The sequence below is a fragment of the Centropristis striata genome, chromosome 2, assembly GCF_030273125.1.
Source record: "Centropristis striata isolate RG_2023a ecotype Rhode Island chromosome 2, C.striata_1.0, whole genome shotgun sequence".
Classification (NCBI taxonomy): Eukaryota; Metazoa; Chordata; class Actinopteri; order Perciformes; family Serranidae; genus Centropristis; species Centropristis striata.
The window spans coordinates 16,103,982-16,125,080 of NC_081518.1; the positions used below are offsets into that span (position 1 = coordinate 16,103,982).

Below are 21,099 nucleotides of genomic sequence, written 5' to 3' on the forward strand. Positions count from 1 at the left end.
GACGCTGCAGGACACTGAGCAGATTTACCTTATCACACTGTAAAAACCTGTTGTTTTTACGGTAAAAAACAGCAGCTGTGGTTGCCAGAACTTTACCGTAATAAATACGGTGCAACTTTTTGTAATATTACGGTAAAATTATATTAGCACTGTTGATTTCCTGTTTAAGATTGCCATTTTATTCCATATTTCACCGTAAAAAATAAAACATTTTTAATTTTTACATTTTATCCATCAAAGGAAACGCTGTTCTGCCATATAATTGACAAGAAAATACTTTATGAATGCTGCATGAATTAAAGATTTAACCATTAAATATTATAGTGTATTATGTTAGAGATATGATGTTTAGTACATTTAACAGTGAGAAAAGGTATTTTTACAAAAATAAATGCAAAAATGATGGCTTGTATATATATCACAGTAGAATTTTGTCACAAACACAGTGCCAGAGTATTTTACAGTGGAGTAATGTATTTTTTTTAATAAAAATGTAAAAAAAAAAAATGGAAACGGTGTTTCATTGTTACTGAAACTGAATTAACCCATTTATCATTTTACGGCCTTTTACTGTCATGGTTTAGCAGTTTTTCACCGTAAAATGTACAGACATTTTTAACAGTGGACACATACGTCTTATAGTCAGTGAAGGGCTCAGGTCTGTCTACAGTAGCCTGTTACAAGTAAAAATACTGAATTGAAAATGTTCCTTAAGTACAGAAGTATGATCAGTAACATTTAAAGTAGCACTGTGTAAAAGTGCTGATGCAGAAAGGCTCCTTCCAGTGTTTTGGTACAGAATAATATATTACACTAATGTTTACATGTAGGAGCATTTTAATGTTGGAGTCTGCCAATGCAGAGACAAGTTGTATACTGGGTAGATAAGCAGAGTACTGCATCATATCAAAACTTTTTTGTGGTTCACATCCCATCACTGCTTATGGTTTACTTACTTATATGATGCACAAAAACACTCTTCCTTAATATAGCAGGGCAGAGCTGAGGAAACATGTGATTTAGCTAGGGACCTTTTTCCCCCGCTTTTTCCCAAAAAGGGTCCTATGTTCCCCCGTCTGTTACTATTTCCACCATTACTGCCAAATTCCATAGTCCTAACCCTAACCCTATTTAAAAAGCAAAAAATGAACTGCAAGTAACCAGAAAGTAACTGCTGTGCAAATTTAAGTTTTGGGCTGCTTGAGCTAAGGTGGGCCATGTGATGGTAGGCCTGCTGGCCATGCTGAGAGTCTACCGTAAAGATTGATAGATTGTGGAGAGCATAGGACCCTTTTGCAGAAAAAAAACCTCCTATGTTCCCCGGTATGTATTGCTACAGGGGAACATAGGACAGTTTTGAACATCAGGACACTGATAACATGCATGTTTTTTTTTCTAACTAGCTGCTGTTGCTTACTCACTACCAGATCACATCCAAATATTACATATTTGGCAGTAATGCAGCTTTAAGTGGACAAACTTAGTGAAAAATAAAACTTTGCTCCTCCTCCACAGGCTGGTGAGAGGTGATGAGAATGGAGGGAAAGTTAACAGTAGGTACATTTAGACAGCATTGTTTTAATGTCTCTTATCAACATATACACTCTGGACTGCTGGAGAAACCTTTTTGACCACAATTCAGTGTTGAATAAACGTCTTTCGCTATCTGTGGTCGGAGTGCTGAAGCTGTCCCGGGTTTCAAAGTTTGACACTATGTTAGTGGAAGTCGCACTGGATCTAAAAAGTAAATATATGCGTTCAGAGAAGAAGCAGATTGTGTGGCAACCTCTTCTGTAAATGAACAGACAACAAATCAGGGATTAGTTGAAAAACAATTTCAGACAAAGAAGATAAATTATACATGCACTGTAGTTCATCTGCCTCCACTGGAGTGCTGGTACATGAGTGAAAAGTCAATCTCTTTGTGTGTGTGTGTGTGTGTGTGTGTGTGTGTGTGTGTGTCTCAGTGCACTAAGCAGCATGGACGATGTCCCTCTGAAGATGCCACAGGGTCCCCCACAGGAAGTCAAAGAAGACATTCAGGTTATTGTCCCTGATTATCTCACCAAACTGCAGGATACAGAGGTTAGTGTGGCTTGCACACACACACACACACACACACACACACACACTGTTCAACAAATTCATTGAATTGTCATTCCATGTGGCATCGGCCAAAGCACAAACTGTTTTGCTTGTGTCTCAGTTTGAGGTTCTGTCCATCCAGCTGTGTCATGTAGTTGCTGTAGTTTAGGCTGGTAATGTGGCTCCAGACTTTCAGTCTCAGATTTATGGGCCAAAAATTTAAAGTTTGACCGAAAGTTGCTGTCAAAGGAAAAGATCTCGATCAGCTTCAGTTAATAACAGCATGGTAACATGCTATGCTAGCATTAGGCCCAAAGTGCAGCTAATTTTTTTTAGCTGTACTAGAGGGAGCGTGTCTATGTTCCCCGGATCCTATGTTCCCCTCTTTGTATGAGACTGGGGAACATAGGACCCTTTTTCCCTTCTTTTCTACGTTTTTATTTAGTTATTATTTTTTAATCCAAGCAATATGGGTTAATCACACAGGGAGATTTTAGAAAATATACATAAGGACTAGCTAGTGCCTGTCCACGTGGCAAAACAATTTTCTGTTTTGCCACCCTTTTCTGCCATAACCTAACCCTATTTAAAAAGCCCAAAAATGAACTGCAAAGTAAGCAGAAAGTAGCTGTTGTGAAAATGTAAGTTTAGTGTTGCTTGAGCTAAGGTGGGCCATGTGACGGTAGGCCTGCTGGCCATGCTGAGAGTCTACCGTAAAGATTGATAGATTGCGGGGAACATAGGACCCTTTTGCAGAAAAACGATTCCCCTGTTTTTCCCAAAAAGGGTCCTATGCTATGTATTTATGAATGTATTGCTACAGGGGAACATAGGACCCTTTTTGGGAAAAACGTGGAACATAGGACCGTTTTTCTAAAAAAGGGTCCTATGTTCCCAGGGAACATAGGGATGACCCCGTACTGGGAGAATGTGTCACAACTGTTGGTTGGATTGTGATGAAATTGTCCATCATTGATGTTCCCCTCAGGATCAGTTGTGATAACGTTGGTTATTTTCATCATGAACAGGCATGGAGATATTTCACTTGTAGCAAAGAATGTTGAAAGACTGATATCTGACCAGGGAAAAGAAATGCCACAGAGTAGTAGTTTCTGTCACTAACATGATGTCTCTCCATGTGACAGTATGAGTTCAGTCTGGAGAACTGGGTGCTAACAGGGCTGCAGAGTGGCGTCACCAGCCAGCAGCGCCCTCAGCTCTCCTCCTCTTCATCGGGACTGCAGCCAACTTGTCCGCCATACTGGATGATGTTCAGCAGCCCACAGCAGAGCCGCCTGGCCAGCCGACACTGCTCCGACTTCTGGGAGCCCAATCCTCGACAGCGCTCCCACAGCCTCAACCCCGCCGTCCTGCGCACTAAATTGGCCATCTCAGACTCAGAGGATGATGGGGAGAGTAGCGCACAGAAAGCCTGCTCTGGTAGGGAGCGTCCTGCTGCTGTGTGTCAACGAGGTCAGAGAAGAGCCTTCGTCCCAGACCTTCTGAACCCTCCGGCCTGCCTCAGCAGCCTGCCACACCAACGCAGGAAGAACCTACGACAGTGCTCCCTGTCAGTGCTGGACTCGTCCAAACAACATGATCCACACACAGACAGCCAATCCAAGAGCCCAGCTTCACACAGGACCCCCAACACCAGAGCAAACACCGTCGACAGGCTCCCCAGCACCAACAACCACAACACAAGTCACATGGTGAGAGAGAGGGAACATGTTGTATTGTGCCTTCATGCACAGTTATCAGTTTAAAAAGCAGTCTGCACTGCAAAAACTGCTTTGCAAAAACTGCAAAAAAAAAAAAGCTTATTTTTTGTCTGATAACATAGTTCTTCTTAGTCAGCATCTTTTATGTTAGACTGTTTCACTTGTTGTGTTTTGGTCCTTAATTATCTAAATTAGATATTACAGCTTGTTACTGAGATTTTATGACCTATACTGAGTAAATACATGCTTGAAACTAGAATATCAAAAGTTACAAAGCTGTTTCATCAACACTTACAAGTATAAAACTGCTATTTCAAAGTAATAATTTCTTATTTCAAGCATAACTAAGAAATCATAACTTTGACATAATTTTACCTCTTCAGATACTTAGAACAAGCAGCCAGATGGAATCAATTGTTTTATTATCAATGAAACAATAGAAGTGTGTATTGTTGTGTAGTGTGTATGTAATTAACTAGTACATTGGCACATAGCTGTAAATTGACACTTGATATTTAAACATTTAACATGAAACATTTAAAAACAATTTTAAAAAATCACTTTTTATTAGTTAGAATACACTAATTCTAAGGTATTTTTCGGTTCGTTAAGATTAGATATTTTTACTTGTTTTGGGAAGTCTTGGCTTCCATTGGCAGATACTGTAATTTTGCTATTTTCAAGCAAAATACACGTAATTTTTGTACTTTTTTCCCCTTCTTTTTGAGAGGTGGCTTTTTGCAGTGTGACTTTTGAAGGAAGATAACTAAGTTCCAGGATGTGTTGAAGTTTGATTTGAAAAGTGAGGGTGTTTAAATCCACAGCCCTCTGTACACACGCCCAGACAGGATTAGCATCAAAATATATTTAGCACTAAAAGTAAAGATGCAGAATTTCTGAAAAATGTATAGATTATAATCATTGATGCATTAATGTGAACACCACTTTAATGTTGCATCTGGCAATCATAATTTATCTGAATTGATAATAATAATACATCATAATTAAATCGTTGAAATACTATTCTGCCCTACAAAGCCTAACTGCAGTAACTACATTTTGGTCAAAATTGAGTTATAACTACAAATTAACTCCTTGATGTCTGTTTTATCTTGTGACAAAGTTTTAGATTTCAATTTTGCTTTATTTCAGAGAAATAATTATATAAAAACCACAAAATCCATGGATATATATATATATATATATATATATATATATATATATATATACTAATTTAAACATAAACATAATATAAATTATAAGTTTATTTGAAAGGGAAATTATTATCTAGATAGGGATGAAGTAAAAAAGTGAGGTAAAAGTATAACAAGACTAAAATATAACATTTCTTTATAATGTTAAGTCTAAAATTCGCACATCTTTGAATAGAGTTGTTAAACACTTTTAAATGCACTTATAACAAAATCAATTTGAAAATGTTTATTTACTGAAAACTAAATATAAAAGCTGAAAGAAAACAACAACATCTGCACTCTGTTTATCATCACTATTAGAACCTTTTACAGCTATGCAAAACCAGAGTGCAGTAACTACATTTTTGGGGTCAAAGGTCAAATAAATCATCATGATTTTCAAGTATAAAAATGACATCATCAATACATGTAGAAATAAGTGTCATATCACTTATCTACACATAACCAATTTGGCTGGCCAGTTAAAACACGTTAAAAAACTTGAAAGCAGTTTTTCTCTGTTTTACCCTTTGCGTAGTTACTGCAGTTTAGACTTTGTAGGGCTGTATTCTGATCAAATAAATATTGTACACTTAGGAGTACGAGATTTGCCTCTGAGTTGTAGTGGCATACAAGTGAAAATACTCAAGTAAAGTACAAGTACAATTGTACTTGTGTAAATGTACTTAGTTGCTTTCCTGCTGCAGTAAAGCCTGTGCAGTGAGCTGTGTGATCCACAGCTCTGCCTGGCTGATCTGCAGTCAGCTTGTTTCACTCACCTGACCGCTCACTATGTTACACTGTCTTGCCTGTATGAGCTCATGTTTTAGTTATAGTATGGCTTAGAGAAAGCTAATGCTCTGGAATCTGAGGTATAGTTAGCCCTTTACTGTGGTGAATACAGCTTAAAGCTTCTCCTGAGCCTTACTATAAATCTCCACACATAAGCCAGGGACATACTGGGCTCACTGTGCTGTTATGCTTTCCCTCATTGGCCAACACAGCAGAATTAGTCTGACTGTATTTATATTCTAGTTGGCCATACGTATTTAACTGTCTGTAATTCTGCCCATGAACTTCAGCACTGTGTAAGCTGGAAGGGTAAATCAATCTGAACCCTCTTTTTTCCAGTTCACATTTCCAAAATATTTTCAGGGATCTGCACTCTAAAAATAGACTGTGTAAAGTCTGCTCCTTAAATCCAGCCAGGATAGAAGAGCTTCATCAGGATTAGCAGGTGGAAGTTCTCTGAAAATGTGTTTCTCAGCAAATTGCATCTCAGGTCAGAGCTGCTCTGTGTGTCCTGTCTGCTGTAAACACATTCACTCACTGCACTCTGTTGTTTCTAGAAGTCTCTGAGCCCAGGCTCCTGCACAATCTCCCCCACAACCTCATCCCCACCGGGTCTCCGCTGTTCAACTTTGGACTCGTCAGCAGAGCTCCTGTCAGCTCTGAGCCCTGAGGAGAGGGAGCTGCTGGGGGCCATCACTGCCCGGGGGTACCCCCTCCGTACTGCCTTCATCGCCCTGCAGAAGACAGGCCGGCAGACCCCAGATCAGGTCAGTCTCTGTGACATACAGGAAGAGCTGTGACTGCTACATGCTAGTGGTGTGACGATACTCTCAGCTCACGAGACGAGAAGAGACACAATATTGGGTTCACGAGAACGAGACGAGATTTTAAGAAAACTACAATGACACAATATATGACTGGACCAACAGACTTTTATTTAACCGAGTTGCACATGCATTTTGAAATGTTTTATTAGAACTCTTTACATGCATGATGTAAGCATGAGCTTTTAATAAACAATATAAGCCGTGTTTCCTTTAGGGGGAAGAGTGGCCACCGGGAAAGTCTCAGGCCATGCCCTCTCAAATGTCCACTCACTCTGCGTGTCTCCACTACAAAAAGGCCCCCAGAGGGATTTAGAGACTCTGGAGGTGACGTATGTTTTTCCATCGGCGCGTAATCGCTTAGCGACAGTTTGGACCGTGATCACATATGCGACGGATTAAACACGGAAGAAGCAACTGTGGCCGCCTTCGCTAACTGTGCACAATGTCAGCAGCTGATCATAAACAAAGCAGCATGGCTAATTATGCACAGCGTCTCCGCTGATCTTAAACATAGCTATCTTGAATAAACTGCCATTGCTAACTGTGAACAGTGTCCGGTACTTGTTGTAAACAAACAGAGATCGCTAAGTGAACACCTCCTGCAGCAGCAGCACATACACACTGTACTGCTACAGAGCTAACTGTTAGCCTATTAGCAATTTGCAGACTGCAGCTCTGCAGCTGGGAGAGACTGCTGCAGGAGGACTGTGCCGCTTCGATTCGTTCTTAACAAGCCGCCGGCCCCTGCCATTCTGGCTGCTTGCTGCTTCCCCTCCTTCTCCTCCTCTTCTTCTTTTCCTTTTACTGCCCCCACAGGTCACAAAGTTTGGATAGCTCACAAATCTTGCGAGACTGATTTTAAACGAGACGAGATCTCGTCACACCCCTACTACATACTGCATTACACTCATACATACTGGGTTTTTGAGCCCAATAGCAGACTAATTGTCAAATTTAAACATAAATACATAACATAAAGAAACAATATGTGTAAATTATATTCTCATATACAGTATACTGGCTGATTAAAAAAACACAGCATGTTAGCTAATCCTTAATTGAAACATGGGGTTAAAATATATTAATAACTTAACATTAAGCAATTGTATAACTTAACATGCCATATACAAACTTACAAATGTTTTAGCTGTCAAATTAAAGTAACACTATTATTGAATCCAGTACACAGAAAAGTCTGATGTTCCAACACTTGGGACATTGTGTAAACTGTCCATAAAAAAAACAGACTGCATCCAATTCTGAATGATACTTAAAAAGAAACAAAAGTTTATCAGTTGAGCATTTAATATATTTATGTATAGTTTTAATATAGTTTGCATATATGTCACAAAGGATTAGCAAATGACTGTATTCAAATGATCACATCCCAACTTTGGGGAATCAGGGTTGTAGTCTGTTAGCAGCATTGTGTACCATATGCTTTTATTCCTAGGTTCGTGAATGCAGAGTCTGCGAATGGTGGGTCATGCCTTCACCTACCTAGGAATAAAAATATTGCTACAAGGGATAAACACCATAGATAAACGTTAGCATTTTAGGAGTACACATGCTATGTCGAATCCAGCTGGTTAAACTGTGAAAACATCTCTGCCTCTTACAGACTGTGTGTGCATGCTCATTTTAATGCTTGTTACTGCACCTATTTCAGCAAAAACTGCAGTCATGGCAGCTTTTTCTGTACTCACACGAGCCTGGAGGGACACTGCTGGTTCCTCCAGGAGTTTCCCATAACTGTTTGGCAGGCAGCGGCCTGTATTTTGAAATCACGATCTACAATGCAGTTCCTGATTGGTCGTTTATGTTGTCAACTTTGGGGCAGTCTCTGATTGGCTCACTGCAAAAAAGGTGTGTCTAAAAACAAGATAAAAACACTAAATCTGAGGGAAATGATCTTGCTGCATGGACAGATAATTTCCTTCGACAAGATTTCTTAAATTAAGATTGTTAAATCTAGAAATAAGCATGTTGTACGTTTAAAATACGAAATTAACTCTTAAAAGAAGATAAATTATCTAACACTCCTAAATCTTAAGTTTTTTTTTTTATTTTGGTAAGAAAGAAATAATTTGCAGTCCACTCTGCTCGGGCCAGTTCATCGCTGCTTGCAGCATTAATTTATCTTGTTTTAAGAGTAAATTTCTTATTTTAAGCGTTCAACATGCTTATTTCTAGATTTAATAATCTTAATTTAAGAAATCTTGTCAAGTGAAATTATCTGTCCATGCAGCAAGATCATTTCCCTCAGATTTAGTGTTTTTATCTTGTTTTAGACACACCTTTTTTGCAGTGCTCGGGTACATCTTCCCTTCATTTCCTGAAATAAAGTGACGATTATGTAGAGCCAACAGAAATGGAGATCTCACATGATGCAATGGTCTTAGGAGGCTAAGACTAAACACTGACATGTTTTCATACAAGACAGGGGACACAGTGTATGAAAAGGGTGGGAGCTGATGAGCAGCTTGGCTTTTGTCTGTGATCGACTCCTGCCTCAGCCAATTTTCCTCTACAGTTTGTTTTTTAATAGCAGAAGACTTTACTAAGCCACTTTAAGCCAGTGTAAAAATAGACCATAGAGTTTCCACAGCCTGCTCTGTGTTTTCCCATAACCTCGCCTCTCGTCTGCTCAGAGTAAAGCACAGGCCACAGTACATGGATGGACATGCTGGCTGACTTAGTAATATTAGTTGAAAAAGATTCATGCTTTGAATTTAACTGTTACATGGAGAATCCTGTAGCACTGACCTGTAGTGCTTTAACTGACTCACTGGTATGTTTTGTGGTTTTACAAAGGTTATAGTCTGATTTCAGATCAGCCTGTGTAAGCCTGCATTCCATCAGTCTCATCAGTGTCTGGCAGTCAACAGGAGCTGATCTGGCAGCTGGTAAAACACATTCGAAGGAGTTGATCAGGAGCTAAGAGCGAATGACTTAATGAGCGTATGACTGCCTCATGCTGGTCAGTCAGGTCACACTGCTCTCACACAGATTGTATTTCACTGCCCTGATGTCCAAGTTTTTTTTAATTCAGCCTCTGCTTGGCTCCTAAACTCATCATGTACATCTGAAGTCAGTTGTCTGGCTGTGTTCTGTCCCCTCTGCCTCATGGTTATCATCACAAATCCATACCATGATTCACAGTACTTTGTGACAATAGGGCTGTTTCCACTACCAGGCAATACCCGGAACGAGGCGGGTCTCACTCGCCGAAACACCCGTAATTTGAATATGAGCAGTCCGGAGCCGGCTTTTGTTGGGACTTTTTTAGTCCCTGTAGAAGAGCAGGGTCTTTTTTCTCCCCTGAAAACAGCCTGGTCACTGATTGGATAGATCGCTAAGCAGGATGTGACGTAGTACTCTACACAACAACAACACGTTATTGTTGTGTACACACAAATTTTACGACTTTTCAGACCCCGTTAGGGACTATTTTTCAAGAAAGTGACTGGAGACAAATCCAGCGACTCCTTACTCTTCTTAACGAGCCGGAGGAGAGCCGTTAGCGGCAGTTAGCTACAGTTAGCTCTGTAGCAGTACAGTGTGTATGTGCTGCTGCTGCAAGAGGTGTTCACTTAGCGATCTCTGTTTGTTTACAACAAGCACCGGACACTCTGTGCACAGTTAGTGATGCCGTTAATTCACAATCACTATATTTATGATCAGCAGCAGAGACTGTGCATAATTAGCCATGCTGCTTTCAGCTGCTGACATTGTGCAAAGTTAGTGACGGCGAAAACCATACGTCACCTCCAGAGTCTCTAAATCTCTCTGGGGGCTAACTTGTAGTGGAGACACGCAGAGTGAGCAGATTTTTGAGACTTGCCACTCTTCCCTCTAGTCGAAACACAGCTAAAGGCTCATCGCTCCATCAAGGGTCTGAGGTCTTACTTTTCAACCGCAGGAAGATTTACCAGGGACTAGTAACCTTTTGTAACCCGATGCTGCAAAATGTGTGTGTATTTGCAGATCCTGAGTTACCTGGTGGCATGTGACCATCTGTGTCAGTTGGGTTATGACATGGCCCTGGTAGAAGAGGCTCTAGAGATGTTTCAAAACTGTGAAACAAAGGTAAGACATGTATCAGTCTATCATCTTCTTAAAGATCGCAAGACTGTACACTCTTGCTTTGTTAGTTTGCCAATTTTGTTCTTTAAGTGTTTGGGTTTTTTTTTTAAATGATGAATAACAATGATGTCTTTCCTTATAAGGCAAAGGAGTTCCTTCATCTTCTGAGTCAGTTCAATGAGATGGGCTTCCAGCAGAACGCCATCAAAGAAGTGCTGCTGGTTCATGAAAACCACAGGGAACGGGCGCTGGAGGAGCTGATGATGCGAGTGGCATGATTGCAGATCAAGACACACACACACACACACACACACACACACTTATTATATAGCTGAAGATGGACGTGGCCTTCACCCAGGAAAAATCATCAGTGTAACAGTAGTAGTTGTTGTTACTGTGACAGATTTATTAAAGACGTATTAAAATCTACAAAGGCATTGTTTTTCCATAATGTGAAAGCAGGAATGCTATTTGCAGGTTTCTATTTCTGTGCTCTGGCTTTACTTAACCTTCTGAGAAAGGATCAGTGTGGGAAACAGCCTTATCCAAGACTTGTTTTCTGAGAAAACAGGAGCAGTGTCCATTGGGGACTGGTCCCCACACACACAGAAAGCTTTGATAAGCTTTCAACACTACACATTCTTATTTATTCACTTTAACAGCAACAGAATTGACCTACTGGTTATCAAAGAATAATTCAAGTTATTTTTGTAGTTTTGTCCATCATCAGATACAAAATCATTGATGTGAAATGCAAACTGTGACTAGTCCTGCCATATGGAGAGAGCAAACGGCAGGTTGTAAACAAGTCAACAGTAACATCTCACTGTGGAAAAGACAGCGAGTGAAAGGGTGAAAACAGCGGATTTGATTGTTTGTGTCATAAACATGTAGTAATAAACCAGCACAGGCGGTCTCAGCAGCACATCAGCTGATTAGTCAGCAGCTCTTACAGGACAGTGGTTCTCAACCTTTTTTCAGTGATGTACCCCTGTGAAATATTTTTTCAGCTAAGTACCCCCTTACCAGGGCAAAGCATTTATGGTTGAAAAAGAAAAAGAATTAAAAACAGAGCGCTGTGCCATCAGTGTCTGATTTATTAAACTTTGGAACTGATAAACACATACAAAATTCAAACATTTGAAAAATAAACTATTTCATACATTTTAAATGTTAATAATCCATTACTAAATTTATTACAAATATTTCTCATCACTAAAATGTAGTGATTGAAACTAATGTAGTAAAAGCAGTGAGCATATAACCATTCAAAACTATAACTGCTACGCACCACGACTCAATCTTTGAGTTTTCCAGTGATTGACAGGTGATGCCAGGTGGCATATGACAGGTTGGGTCCAACCATCCTGGTATGGGGGACACTCTGGGTTTTTAGGATCAGGATATTCAATAGCCTACTGAATATAAAATTCATTTTATGAACTTATACTTATATTTTCCTAAAATATTTATTAAATAATTCAGGGATGGGCAACACAATTTTTCATCAACACTACCACAGGGCCACATATAGGACTGTGCACTTAACTAGATATGATGAAACTTAAATATGTTTACAGTGCAGTAACTTAACATATTCCATGCTCAAATGCATGTTTAACAGTATAAATAGGAATACAAAAGCTCTGAAGCAAATAAAAAATAACCACCTACTGTGATTTATTATTTTTTATCAGTGCAATAACAGCAGACCAACATTAATTACAAGAAGTAATTTTGTGCATTTTTACACTGCACTTTTAAGATTTCATGCTCAAATGCATGTAGTTTTACTGAGGGCCACTTCAAGTGAGGGTGCGGGCCGTATGCGGTCCCTGGGCCTCAAGTTGCCCATCCCTGAAATAATTATTTTCAAAGGATTTTTGCATAGATGCTACTATTTAAATGTATATTTTAAAATCTCACGTACCCCCTGGAGAGCCTTCACGTACCCCCATTTGAGAACCACTGCTATAGGATATCAGAGCACTGTGGGGACAATCTGGGACAGTCCCTCAAGTTCTGGTTCTGAGGCAGATTTGGAGATTTCCTCACGGGTGAGACCGCAGCTTTAGGCAGCCTCATCAGAAATGTGTATATGGAGCCAATCCTGCCAAAACCTTTGCTCTCACGCTTCACTCTCCACTGGTAATCCTCGATAGTGTACTCTGTTGTCACCTGGCGGCTGAGTGTGAACACAGAGTCCCCTCTGACTACAGCAGTCAACAGAGAGCCTTTACTGTTCCCGTACTGGCCCCTCATGGCCGTCCACTGGCCTGAGCTCAGGTTGTAGCAGTCAATCACACACAGTAAGAAATCATCACATGGTCCATTGCGCATCACATACAGATTATCCTTATGGGCCACCATATAAAGACCATAACTGTGCTCACGGGTAAGCGTGGTGACCAGAAGCCACTGGTCCCGTTCAGTCACGTACTCGTGTATATCTGTGGCCCCCTTACCTTTCCAGAGACAGACAAAGATCCTGTTCATAGCGACAGCAGACACGACCAAGGCTGCAGGGCAGGGGAGGGGGGAAAGAAAGCCCCAGCTTCCATTAGACACCTTGTATCTCTCCACGGACGACAGAGCCTTCATGTTGTACTCACCTCCGAGGGCGTAGAGGCAGCCCTCATGACCTAACAGAGTCAAGTTGTAGCGTAGGTGCTGGCAGCCACAGATGGTGGACCATGTGTTTGCTGCAGGGTTGTAACAGAAACCAGTCTCTACTACCTTTTTGCTGACATCATGCACTCCTCCGATGATGTAAAGTTTGTTGTCCAGGACGGCCACACCTGCCATGGTGGTGCTGGTGCTCACAGGTAGGTGTGTCAGGACCTTCCACTCTCTGTGCTCTTCGTCCAGGTAGCAGACCGTCCTCTGGAGATCCTGCAGCAGCTCAGTGGACGGCGAGTGGCTGCAAACTGCCACGTAGCTACTTGGTAGAAGGGACTCTATGTAGTCTACTAGCTTGTTGGGTAAGGCGTGTAGGTCCTCCTTTAGGTCAGCGTACATATCTCTGATGAATAAAGCTGAACTGTGGGAAAGCTTCCACACACCGTATGTGGCAGCTGTGTGGTACATGAGCAGGCAGTTCTCAGAATTGATGATATTTATCAAGTGCTCCGTGAGAGCGGGCACCTGCAGAAAAGCCGTACACTGGATGGCTTCCACGATCTGGTCGCTGCTCAGCACAGGCTGCTCCCTGTCCAGGACCCGCAGCAGGACCAGGAAGCCCATAATCCCCACACACTGCAGCTGGGTTTCTTCCTGTTCGCACTCTCTCATCCCTGACTGAAACAATGCTCTGAAGTACTCACAGTTCTCACACAGAATGGTTTTATCCACAAGGAAAGAGCTGCCGTCAATGTTGACCCTCAGGCTGTCTGGGGTCTTCCAGTGTCCCGGCTGCTGGCTGACGCGTGGACAGCCGTTGGACTCCATCACTGCCCTGCTGTGGATCGTCATTACATCGCAGCTGAACTGAACACTCAAAATACAGCATGGCAGGCCGAGTGCCTCCTGTCCACAGCAGACGCTTACTGACAGAGTTTTTTCACAGCTCTGAGAACAGACTCTATACATAGCAGGTGGACGTGTGACACAGTTCAACTGCATTATGATGACATGTAGCCAGAGGAGAAAGACGAGCCGGATAACGCCAGGGGAGCAGTGAATGTGCTGATGATTCATATTGCTCTTTGTTTGTGGAACAGCTGAAGATTTGTCCTTGAGCAGTAGGAACAGTCAAACTGTAACAATAGCTTGTTGCCCTGGTTACAAAGTGTGCACCACGAGCACGGCTATTACTAAGTAAGCAAGGTTATAATAGTTTGGGATTTTTCATTAGTTTTAGTTTTAATTTCGTTGTGATTTTTGTTTTCTAATTCAGTTAGTTTTAATTAGTTTTTAGAGTGAGTCTGCTAGTTTTAATTAGTTTTTATTTTCTGGAAAATGCTTAGTTTTAGTTTAGTTTTTATTAGTTTTAGTTTTTTTGTAATGGGGTATTTGTTGGGTGCCAGATGAAAAAAAGTCACAATAAATGTTCCTTTATTTCCTTTGTCTGATCCATCTCAGCCCCAATAAGGTTATTAACTAATAAATCCGGACAGATGAAATAGATTTCATATTAACCAAAAAGGTTTACGTGTGAAAAAAGTTGACAAAGACGAAAACTAAGGACATCTTCACTATAATTTTAGTTAGCTTTGTGACCACAAAATACAGTTTCAGTTAGTTATCGTTTTTTGAAAAACTCTTGTTTTTATTTTTATTTCAGTTTATAAAAATGTTTTTTCAGTTCTAGTTTTCGTTAGTTTCCGCTAACTATAATAACTTTGTAAATAACTAGTACTTTTCTACTTCTGCCTTGACTGGAGGACCAGGAGCCTGAAATCATCACATAGAAGAAGAAATCAAAAATAAAATCAAGATAAATATAGAGTGAAAACTATAATCAATGGCATTAAATTAAGCTTTCAAAAATAATTAAAAGTAAATGAAAAATGTTTTTATTCTGTGTTGCTCTTAATTATCTAATCTAATTAAAATCATATTTATTTATTTATCTATTTATTTATTTATTTATACACAACTTTGAAAAAAAAGTTATAAAGTTCATGGTGAATCCAAAACAAATAACTTTTCCAGAGTAGATGCAGGCATTAAACAACAACTCACTCATTAGCTCATTAGCCAAACCAACATAATATTTATGTGTTGTGTTTACAATTTGTCCCTGAAGTTATGTAGCTTTAAGCCTTTGGAGTTTTGGTCTATGTTGTACATTTTGAAATCCTTTTCATTGTTTTTATTTTATTTTTATTTAACCTTTATTTAACCAGGTCGGTCCCACTGAGACACAAAGACCTCTTTTTCAGGGGAAGCCTGGCCAAGACAGCAGCAGGGTTAAAAGTTACAACAATAAGACAGACAGTGCATCATGACAAGAACAGACAATAAAACATGGACGTAGTAAAATACAAGCAAGCCAGACAACACAGTAAGATAGGCATGGACAGCACAAGATCATGACATCATAAAAAACAAGTGCAAAGGCGATATGAGTCTGCTTCCAGATCTCTCAAGAGTTTTTTAAAGGATGTGAGCGTAATAAGGTCCTGCAGATTGAGACTGCTCTGGAGCAGATTCCAGGATGAGGGAGCCCGATACATAAAAGCCTGTTTACCGAGTACAGTGCGGACTTTGGGAACAGTCAACTGGTATGTATCATTGGAACGAAGACTGTAGGTGCTGTGGGTCCTGTTAATGTAGTCACACAGGTATGTGGGGAGTAAACCTAGAATGGCCTTATAAATGAAACAATGCCAGTGAGTTAACCTGCGAGCGGCTTAGGACGGCCACTCAACCCGGGCATATAAGGAGCAGTGATGTGTGAGAGCTTTGCAGCCTGTAACAAACCTCAAAGCACCATGGTACACAGTATCAAGGGAATGAAGACAATATACAGGGGCATGCATATACAACAGATCACCATAGTCAAGCACAGGGAGAAAGGTAGCAGAAACTAGTTTTTTCCTTGCAGCAAAGGAGAAACATGACTTGTTCCTGAAGAAAAAGCCCAGCTTAATTTTCAGCTTTTTGATGAGGCTCTCAATGTGGGTTTTAAAAGTTAGGCGTTCATCAAAATTCCCAAATACTTGTAATGTGTAACCAACTCGATCTGGTTTCCCTGCAAGGAAAATATGCTGGGTGGAGGATCACTGACCTTCCTGCCATTGGTGAACATCATTAGTTTAGTTTTAGAGACATTTAAAACAAGTTTCAGGTCGATCAGTTGGGATTCCAAAAGATTAAAAGCTGTCTGCAAATAGTCAAAGGCTTGATTTAGAGTTGAACCACAGCAATATAAAACCGTATCATCGGCATAGAAATGAAATTTGGCATTGGGCACATTTCGACCCAGCACATCAACATAGATACTGAATAAAATTGGACCCAAGACAGAGCCCTGAGGAACACCAGAAGAGACATTTAAAATACTGGAAGAGCAGCCATCATGGTTTTTCCAAGATGTGATGGTCCACTGTGTCAAAAGCCTTGGAAAGGTCAACAAAGAGAGCTGTGCAAAAGTTTTTATGATCTAGTGACTCTAAAATGTCATTTGTGACTTTAAGGGAAGCTGTAATGGTGCTGTGCTGTTTCCTGAATCCAGACTGATATGGAGAGAGAATGTTATTTGTATGCAGGAAGTCCTTTAACTGATCATTGACAAGTCTTTCAAGGACCTTGGACAAAATGCATAATTTGGAAATCGGTCTATAGTTGTTAAGGGAGGTGGGATCTCCCCCTTTAGGTAGAGGGAGGACGTGAGCGGTCTTCCAGATTTTAGGAATTTTTGTTGCTGTAAGAGTGAGGTTAAAAATATGTTGGAGGGGTTTAGCAATAATATTAGCTGCTAATTTTAAAAAAATAGGGTTCCAATTTATCTGGGCCGGCAGATTTTGTGGAGTCAAGTGATACCAGAGCTCTTTGGACTTCTTCGAGTGAAAACAAGGTAAAAAGGAACAGTGGGCCTGCAACTACATGACCTTCATCAGGAGCAGATGACAGTGCGTCTGAAGCAACAGGCAGACAAGAAGCGGATAAGACATTTGGGGGAGAGGACTTGGAAAACAGGTAACCAGAGGCAATAAAATGCTTATTAAAACAGTCAAGCATAGAAGCCCTATCTGAAACGATGGAGGAGTCGTCGTTAATAATACAGGGAGGAAGTTCACAATGAGTGCCAGTGGCCGAGATGGATTTAATTACTTTCCAGAATTTCCTGGGGTCATTTAAATTTTTGGTTGTAGTAGAGAGATAAAAATCTGACTTGGCCTTTTTTATAAGGAAAGAGAATCTATTTCGTAGTTGTCTAAAAGTGAGCCAATCAGTCTCCAGCCCTGTTTTCCTTGCCTGAGCCCAAGCTAGGTTTCGCTCATGGAATAAATTACCTAGATCCGGTGTAAACCAGGGGTTATCCCTCCCCTTCACCTTACACCTTCTAAAGGGTGCATGTTTATCCACAATGTGAGTGAAGCTGTCACAGAAAAATTTCCAAGCAGTCTCCACATCATTAATTAGGACAATTCGCTCCCAATCACAGTGATAAAGATCATGGACAAAACCTTGTTCAACAAAGGCCTTCAGATTTCGTTTGACCACAAAACGAGGTTTAGATTTGGGAACCTTGGTATTTCGGACAGCAGCAATCACACAATGATCACTTATATCATTCGCAAAAACACCTGTCATCGAGTATTTGTGTGGGACATTAGTTAAGAGCAGATCAATTAGGGATGACTTATCTGGGAATTTGGAGTTTGGGTGCGTAGGGCTCCCAATAATCTGAGTGAGGTTAAGAGAGATGCATGCAACTTTTAAATCGTCAGAAGTAGGTTTTAACCAGTCCCAGTTTAGGTCTCCGGACACAATGATTTTGTTATAATTTAATTTACCTATCAACTGGGTCAGTGCAGAAAGTGCCTCAGCAACAGCTGATGGGGGTCTGTAGCAACCAACAATAGTGATGCTAAATCCTTTAAATACTTCGACATTTAGGGCCAGAAATTCAAATTGCTTGACGACTGATACAGACATTAAGACATTAACAGAGAATTTTGACTTAACAAAAATTGCAATGCCCCCACCTCTTTTTGGGCGGTCAGCTCTGAAAACATTGTACCCATTTAAGAAATATCATCATCAGGGATCGATTTACTAAGCCAGGTTTCAGACAAGATGATAACGTCAGCGTTTGTTGATTTGGCCCAGATGCGAAGGGAGTCAATTTTAGGGAGCACACTTCGAATATTTAAATGGATAATACCCAGCCCTGTCCTGTTTTTAAAATCAGCAGGAGTATTACAGATAGCAATATCCGGCCCGGGATTAGGCTGTATGTTTCCAGATATCAATAAAAGAAGAAGAAGCAGACCTCTTTTCATGCATATATTACTAGAAATACCCTTTTTGGAGTTTGACATGATTGAAATGACAATAAGAGACTTCTCTGAAACAACAAAGTTGCTATCCAAGACAGAGATGCAAATAAGACTTAGCCATTCTGCACAGTTAAAAGAGTCCGCATAGTGACCTGGTGCTTGCACAAATAGCAAATTATGCAAAACATTGGTTTGGGCACCTGGAACAGCCGGGGTGGAATGTACTTTTTCCAATACACTCGCCCTATGTGGGGTGGTTTGCCCGAAGGCCCAGAAGGTCACTATAATGAGCAGCGCAAGGGGAAAACGCATTGTGCCTGTATGGAATACGAAAATTAGAGGGAGTGAATCGGTGAGAGTCTTGTAGTGTCCAAGGAGAGGGGAAGAAAAGGTGATACCAGCTTAACAGTCTGAACAGGCTGTGTAGCAAGGAAAGGAAAGCAGCAAGGAGGAGGCAAATACCTGAGCCAAATAGATATGATGCGAGCAGTCATGCAGGAGCAGTAGGCCTCAGAGCTGGATGGGTAGGCCCAAGGTTGAAGCAGCAGCAGTAGGCCTCAGAGTTGGAAGGATAGGCTCCAGGATGCAGCAACAGCAGTAGGCCTCAGAGCTGGATGGACAGGGCCCAGGATGCAGCAATAGCAGTAGGCCTCAGAGCTGGATGGGTAGGGCCCAAGGTTGAAGCAGCAGCAGTAGGCCTCAGAGTCGGAAGGATAGGCTCCAGGATGCAGCAACAGCAGTAGGCCTCAGAGCTGGATGGATAGGGCCCAGGATGCAGCAATAGCAGTAGGCCTCAGAGCTGGATGGACAGGGCCCAGGATGCAGCAACAGCAGTAGGCCTCAGAGCTGGATGGACAGGGCCCAGGATGCAGCAACAGCAGTAGGCCTCAGAGCTGGATGGACAGGGCCCAGGATGCATCAATAGCAGTAGGCCTCAGAGCTGGATGGACAGGGCCCAGGATGCAGCAATAGCAGTAGGCCTCAGCTGGATGGATAGGGCCTGCACCTGTGGCAGCAGCAATAGGCCTCAGTGCTGGACAAACAAGTTCCGGATAGATTAAGAAAACCAAGGCTCTGGTTTAATTCCTGAATTGCTGCAACAAGTCCAGACTGAAGACAAGCCCCATTGCAAAGAAGCTGGATGACTGAGCCTGCCTCAGCAGAAGGTGTAGAGACAAAGCAGCAACTCACATCTTAAACATCGCTCCCAAAAACAGAGGAAAGTGACCACTATCCTTAGAGCAAAATGTTTGTAGAAAGAATAAGCATTAAAAAGGCTTGGCAAGGCAATATGATCCAGTGAAATCCAATAAAAGCTAGTACAGACAAACACTAAACAGGGACATCACACAAGCTGCACAAACAAGCTGCCATCTTGGATTAATTGTGTAAAACAATCAAACAATGTTCACTATATCATGTTGGATTTTTTTTTCCAGCACAACCTCACCTTCATGTCCTGATTATTTTTCACTTTGACTTACTGGATCACATGTTTGAACCCAAAACAAACAACAAAAACAAACATAAAATCTGATTTTGAAAATTATATATTTTTTACTTCCAGAATATGATCCTGCTCATTTTTATCCTAAATATTTTTGACCCTATCTCCGGTTTTTACCTATCATCATCAAACAAAAACTTGAATGAAGTTTCAAGCCAGAGGGAAGTAAAGAACTTAACAAAACAAAGTAGTTCAAGCATGAGTACTGTACTTCCCACATACTATCAAACAATAAGAAGAAGTGCATTCGTATCAATATTAAATGAAAATGAACAGTGTTATACCTTGTTAACTGTATTTTATTTGTGTCTTTTGTGTTTAGTGTAACAATGTTGGTCATTTTGTGTATTTTTTAGTCATTTTGCATCTTTGTAAGTCATTTTGTGTCTTTTTGTGGTCATTTTGTCTCTTTTTGTGTCTTTTTTTGGTCATTTTGTGTTTGTTTTTTTTAGTAATTTTGTTTATCTTTTTGGTCATTTTGTGTATTTTTTGTCATTTTGTGTCTTTTTTTTTAGTCATTTTGTGTTTTTTTTGTCATTTTGGGTCTTTTTTAGTCCTTTAGTCCAACATAAAATGTGATTTTGAATCTTTTTTATAACTTTCAAAACACTATCATGCTCAATAAAGAATTTGAAATGTTGCAAATGTGAACAAATGTTGCAAATATAACATATAAGAGGGTTACATCCAGTTCTATCATTTTATACTAAATATATTTGAGCTTGTCTCCAGTTTTACTTGGTATATCATCATCAAAAACTGGCCTCATGGAGTTTACAGCCCACTTAATGCCCAGGGGCATTTCTTGCATGTTTATTGGGAGTGCCCTGGCGTGGTTAGATTCTGGAAGGAAATATCTCTCACTTTAACTGACATTCTTAAGATTAGGATCCCAGTCTCCCCAGCCTTACTTCTGCTTGATGACGACTCTTCTTTAAA

General features: G+C 40.6%; 2 protein-coding genes across 2 annotated transcripts; one reads left to right on the top strand and one right to left on the bottom strand.

Moving 5' to 3' along the window:
• The first annotated feature begins 1,960 nt into the window (after positions 1 to 1,960).
• ubap1lb (ubiquitin associated protein 1-like b) lies at positions 1,961 to 10,982 on the top strand. Its single transcript, XM_059351306.1, has 5 exons — positions 1,961 to 2,085; positions 3,231 to 3,797; positions 6,349 to 6,558; positions 10,606 to 10,707; positions 10,848 to 10,982. The coding sequence occupies exons 1-5, from the start codon at positions 1,981 to 1,983 to the stop codon at positions 10,980 to 10,982; spliced, it is 1,119 nt and encodes a 372-aa protein (XP_059207289.1). The 5' UTR covers positions 1,961 to 1,980.
• Positions 10,983 to 12,675: 1,693 nt separating this feature from the next.
• kbtbd13a (kelch repeat and BTB domain containing 13a) lies at positions 12,676 to 14,175 on the bottom strand. The gene has a single exon (XM_059353631.1). It carries the CDS (start codon positions 14,173 to 14,175, stop codon positions 12,676 to 12,678), a length of 1,500 nt encoding a protein of 499 aa, XP_059209614.1.
• Positions 14,176 to 21,099: the final 6,924 nt, after the last annotated feature.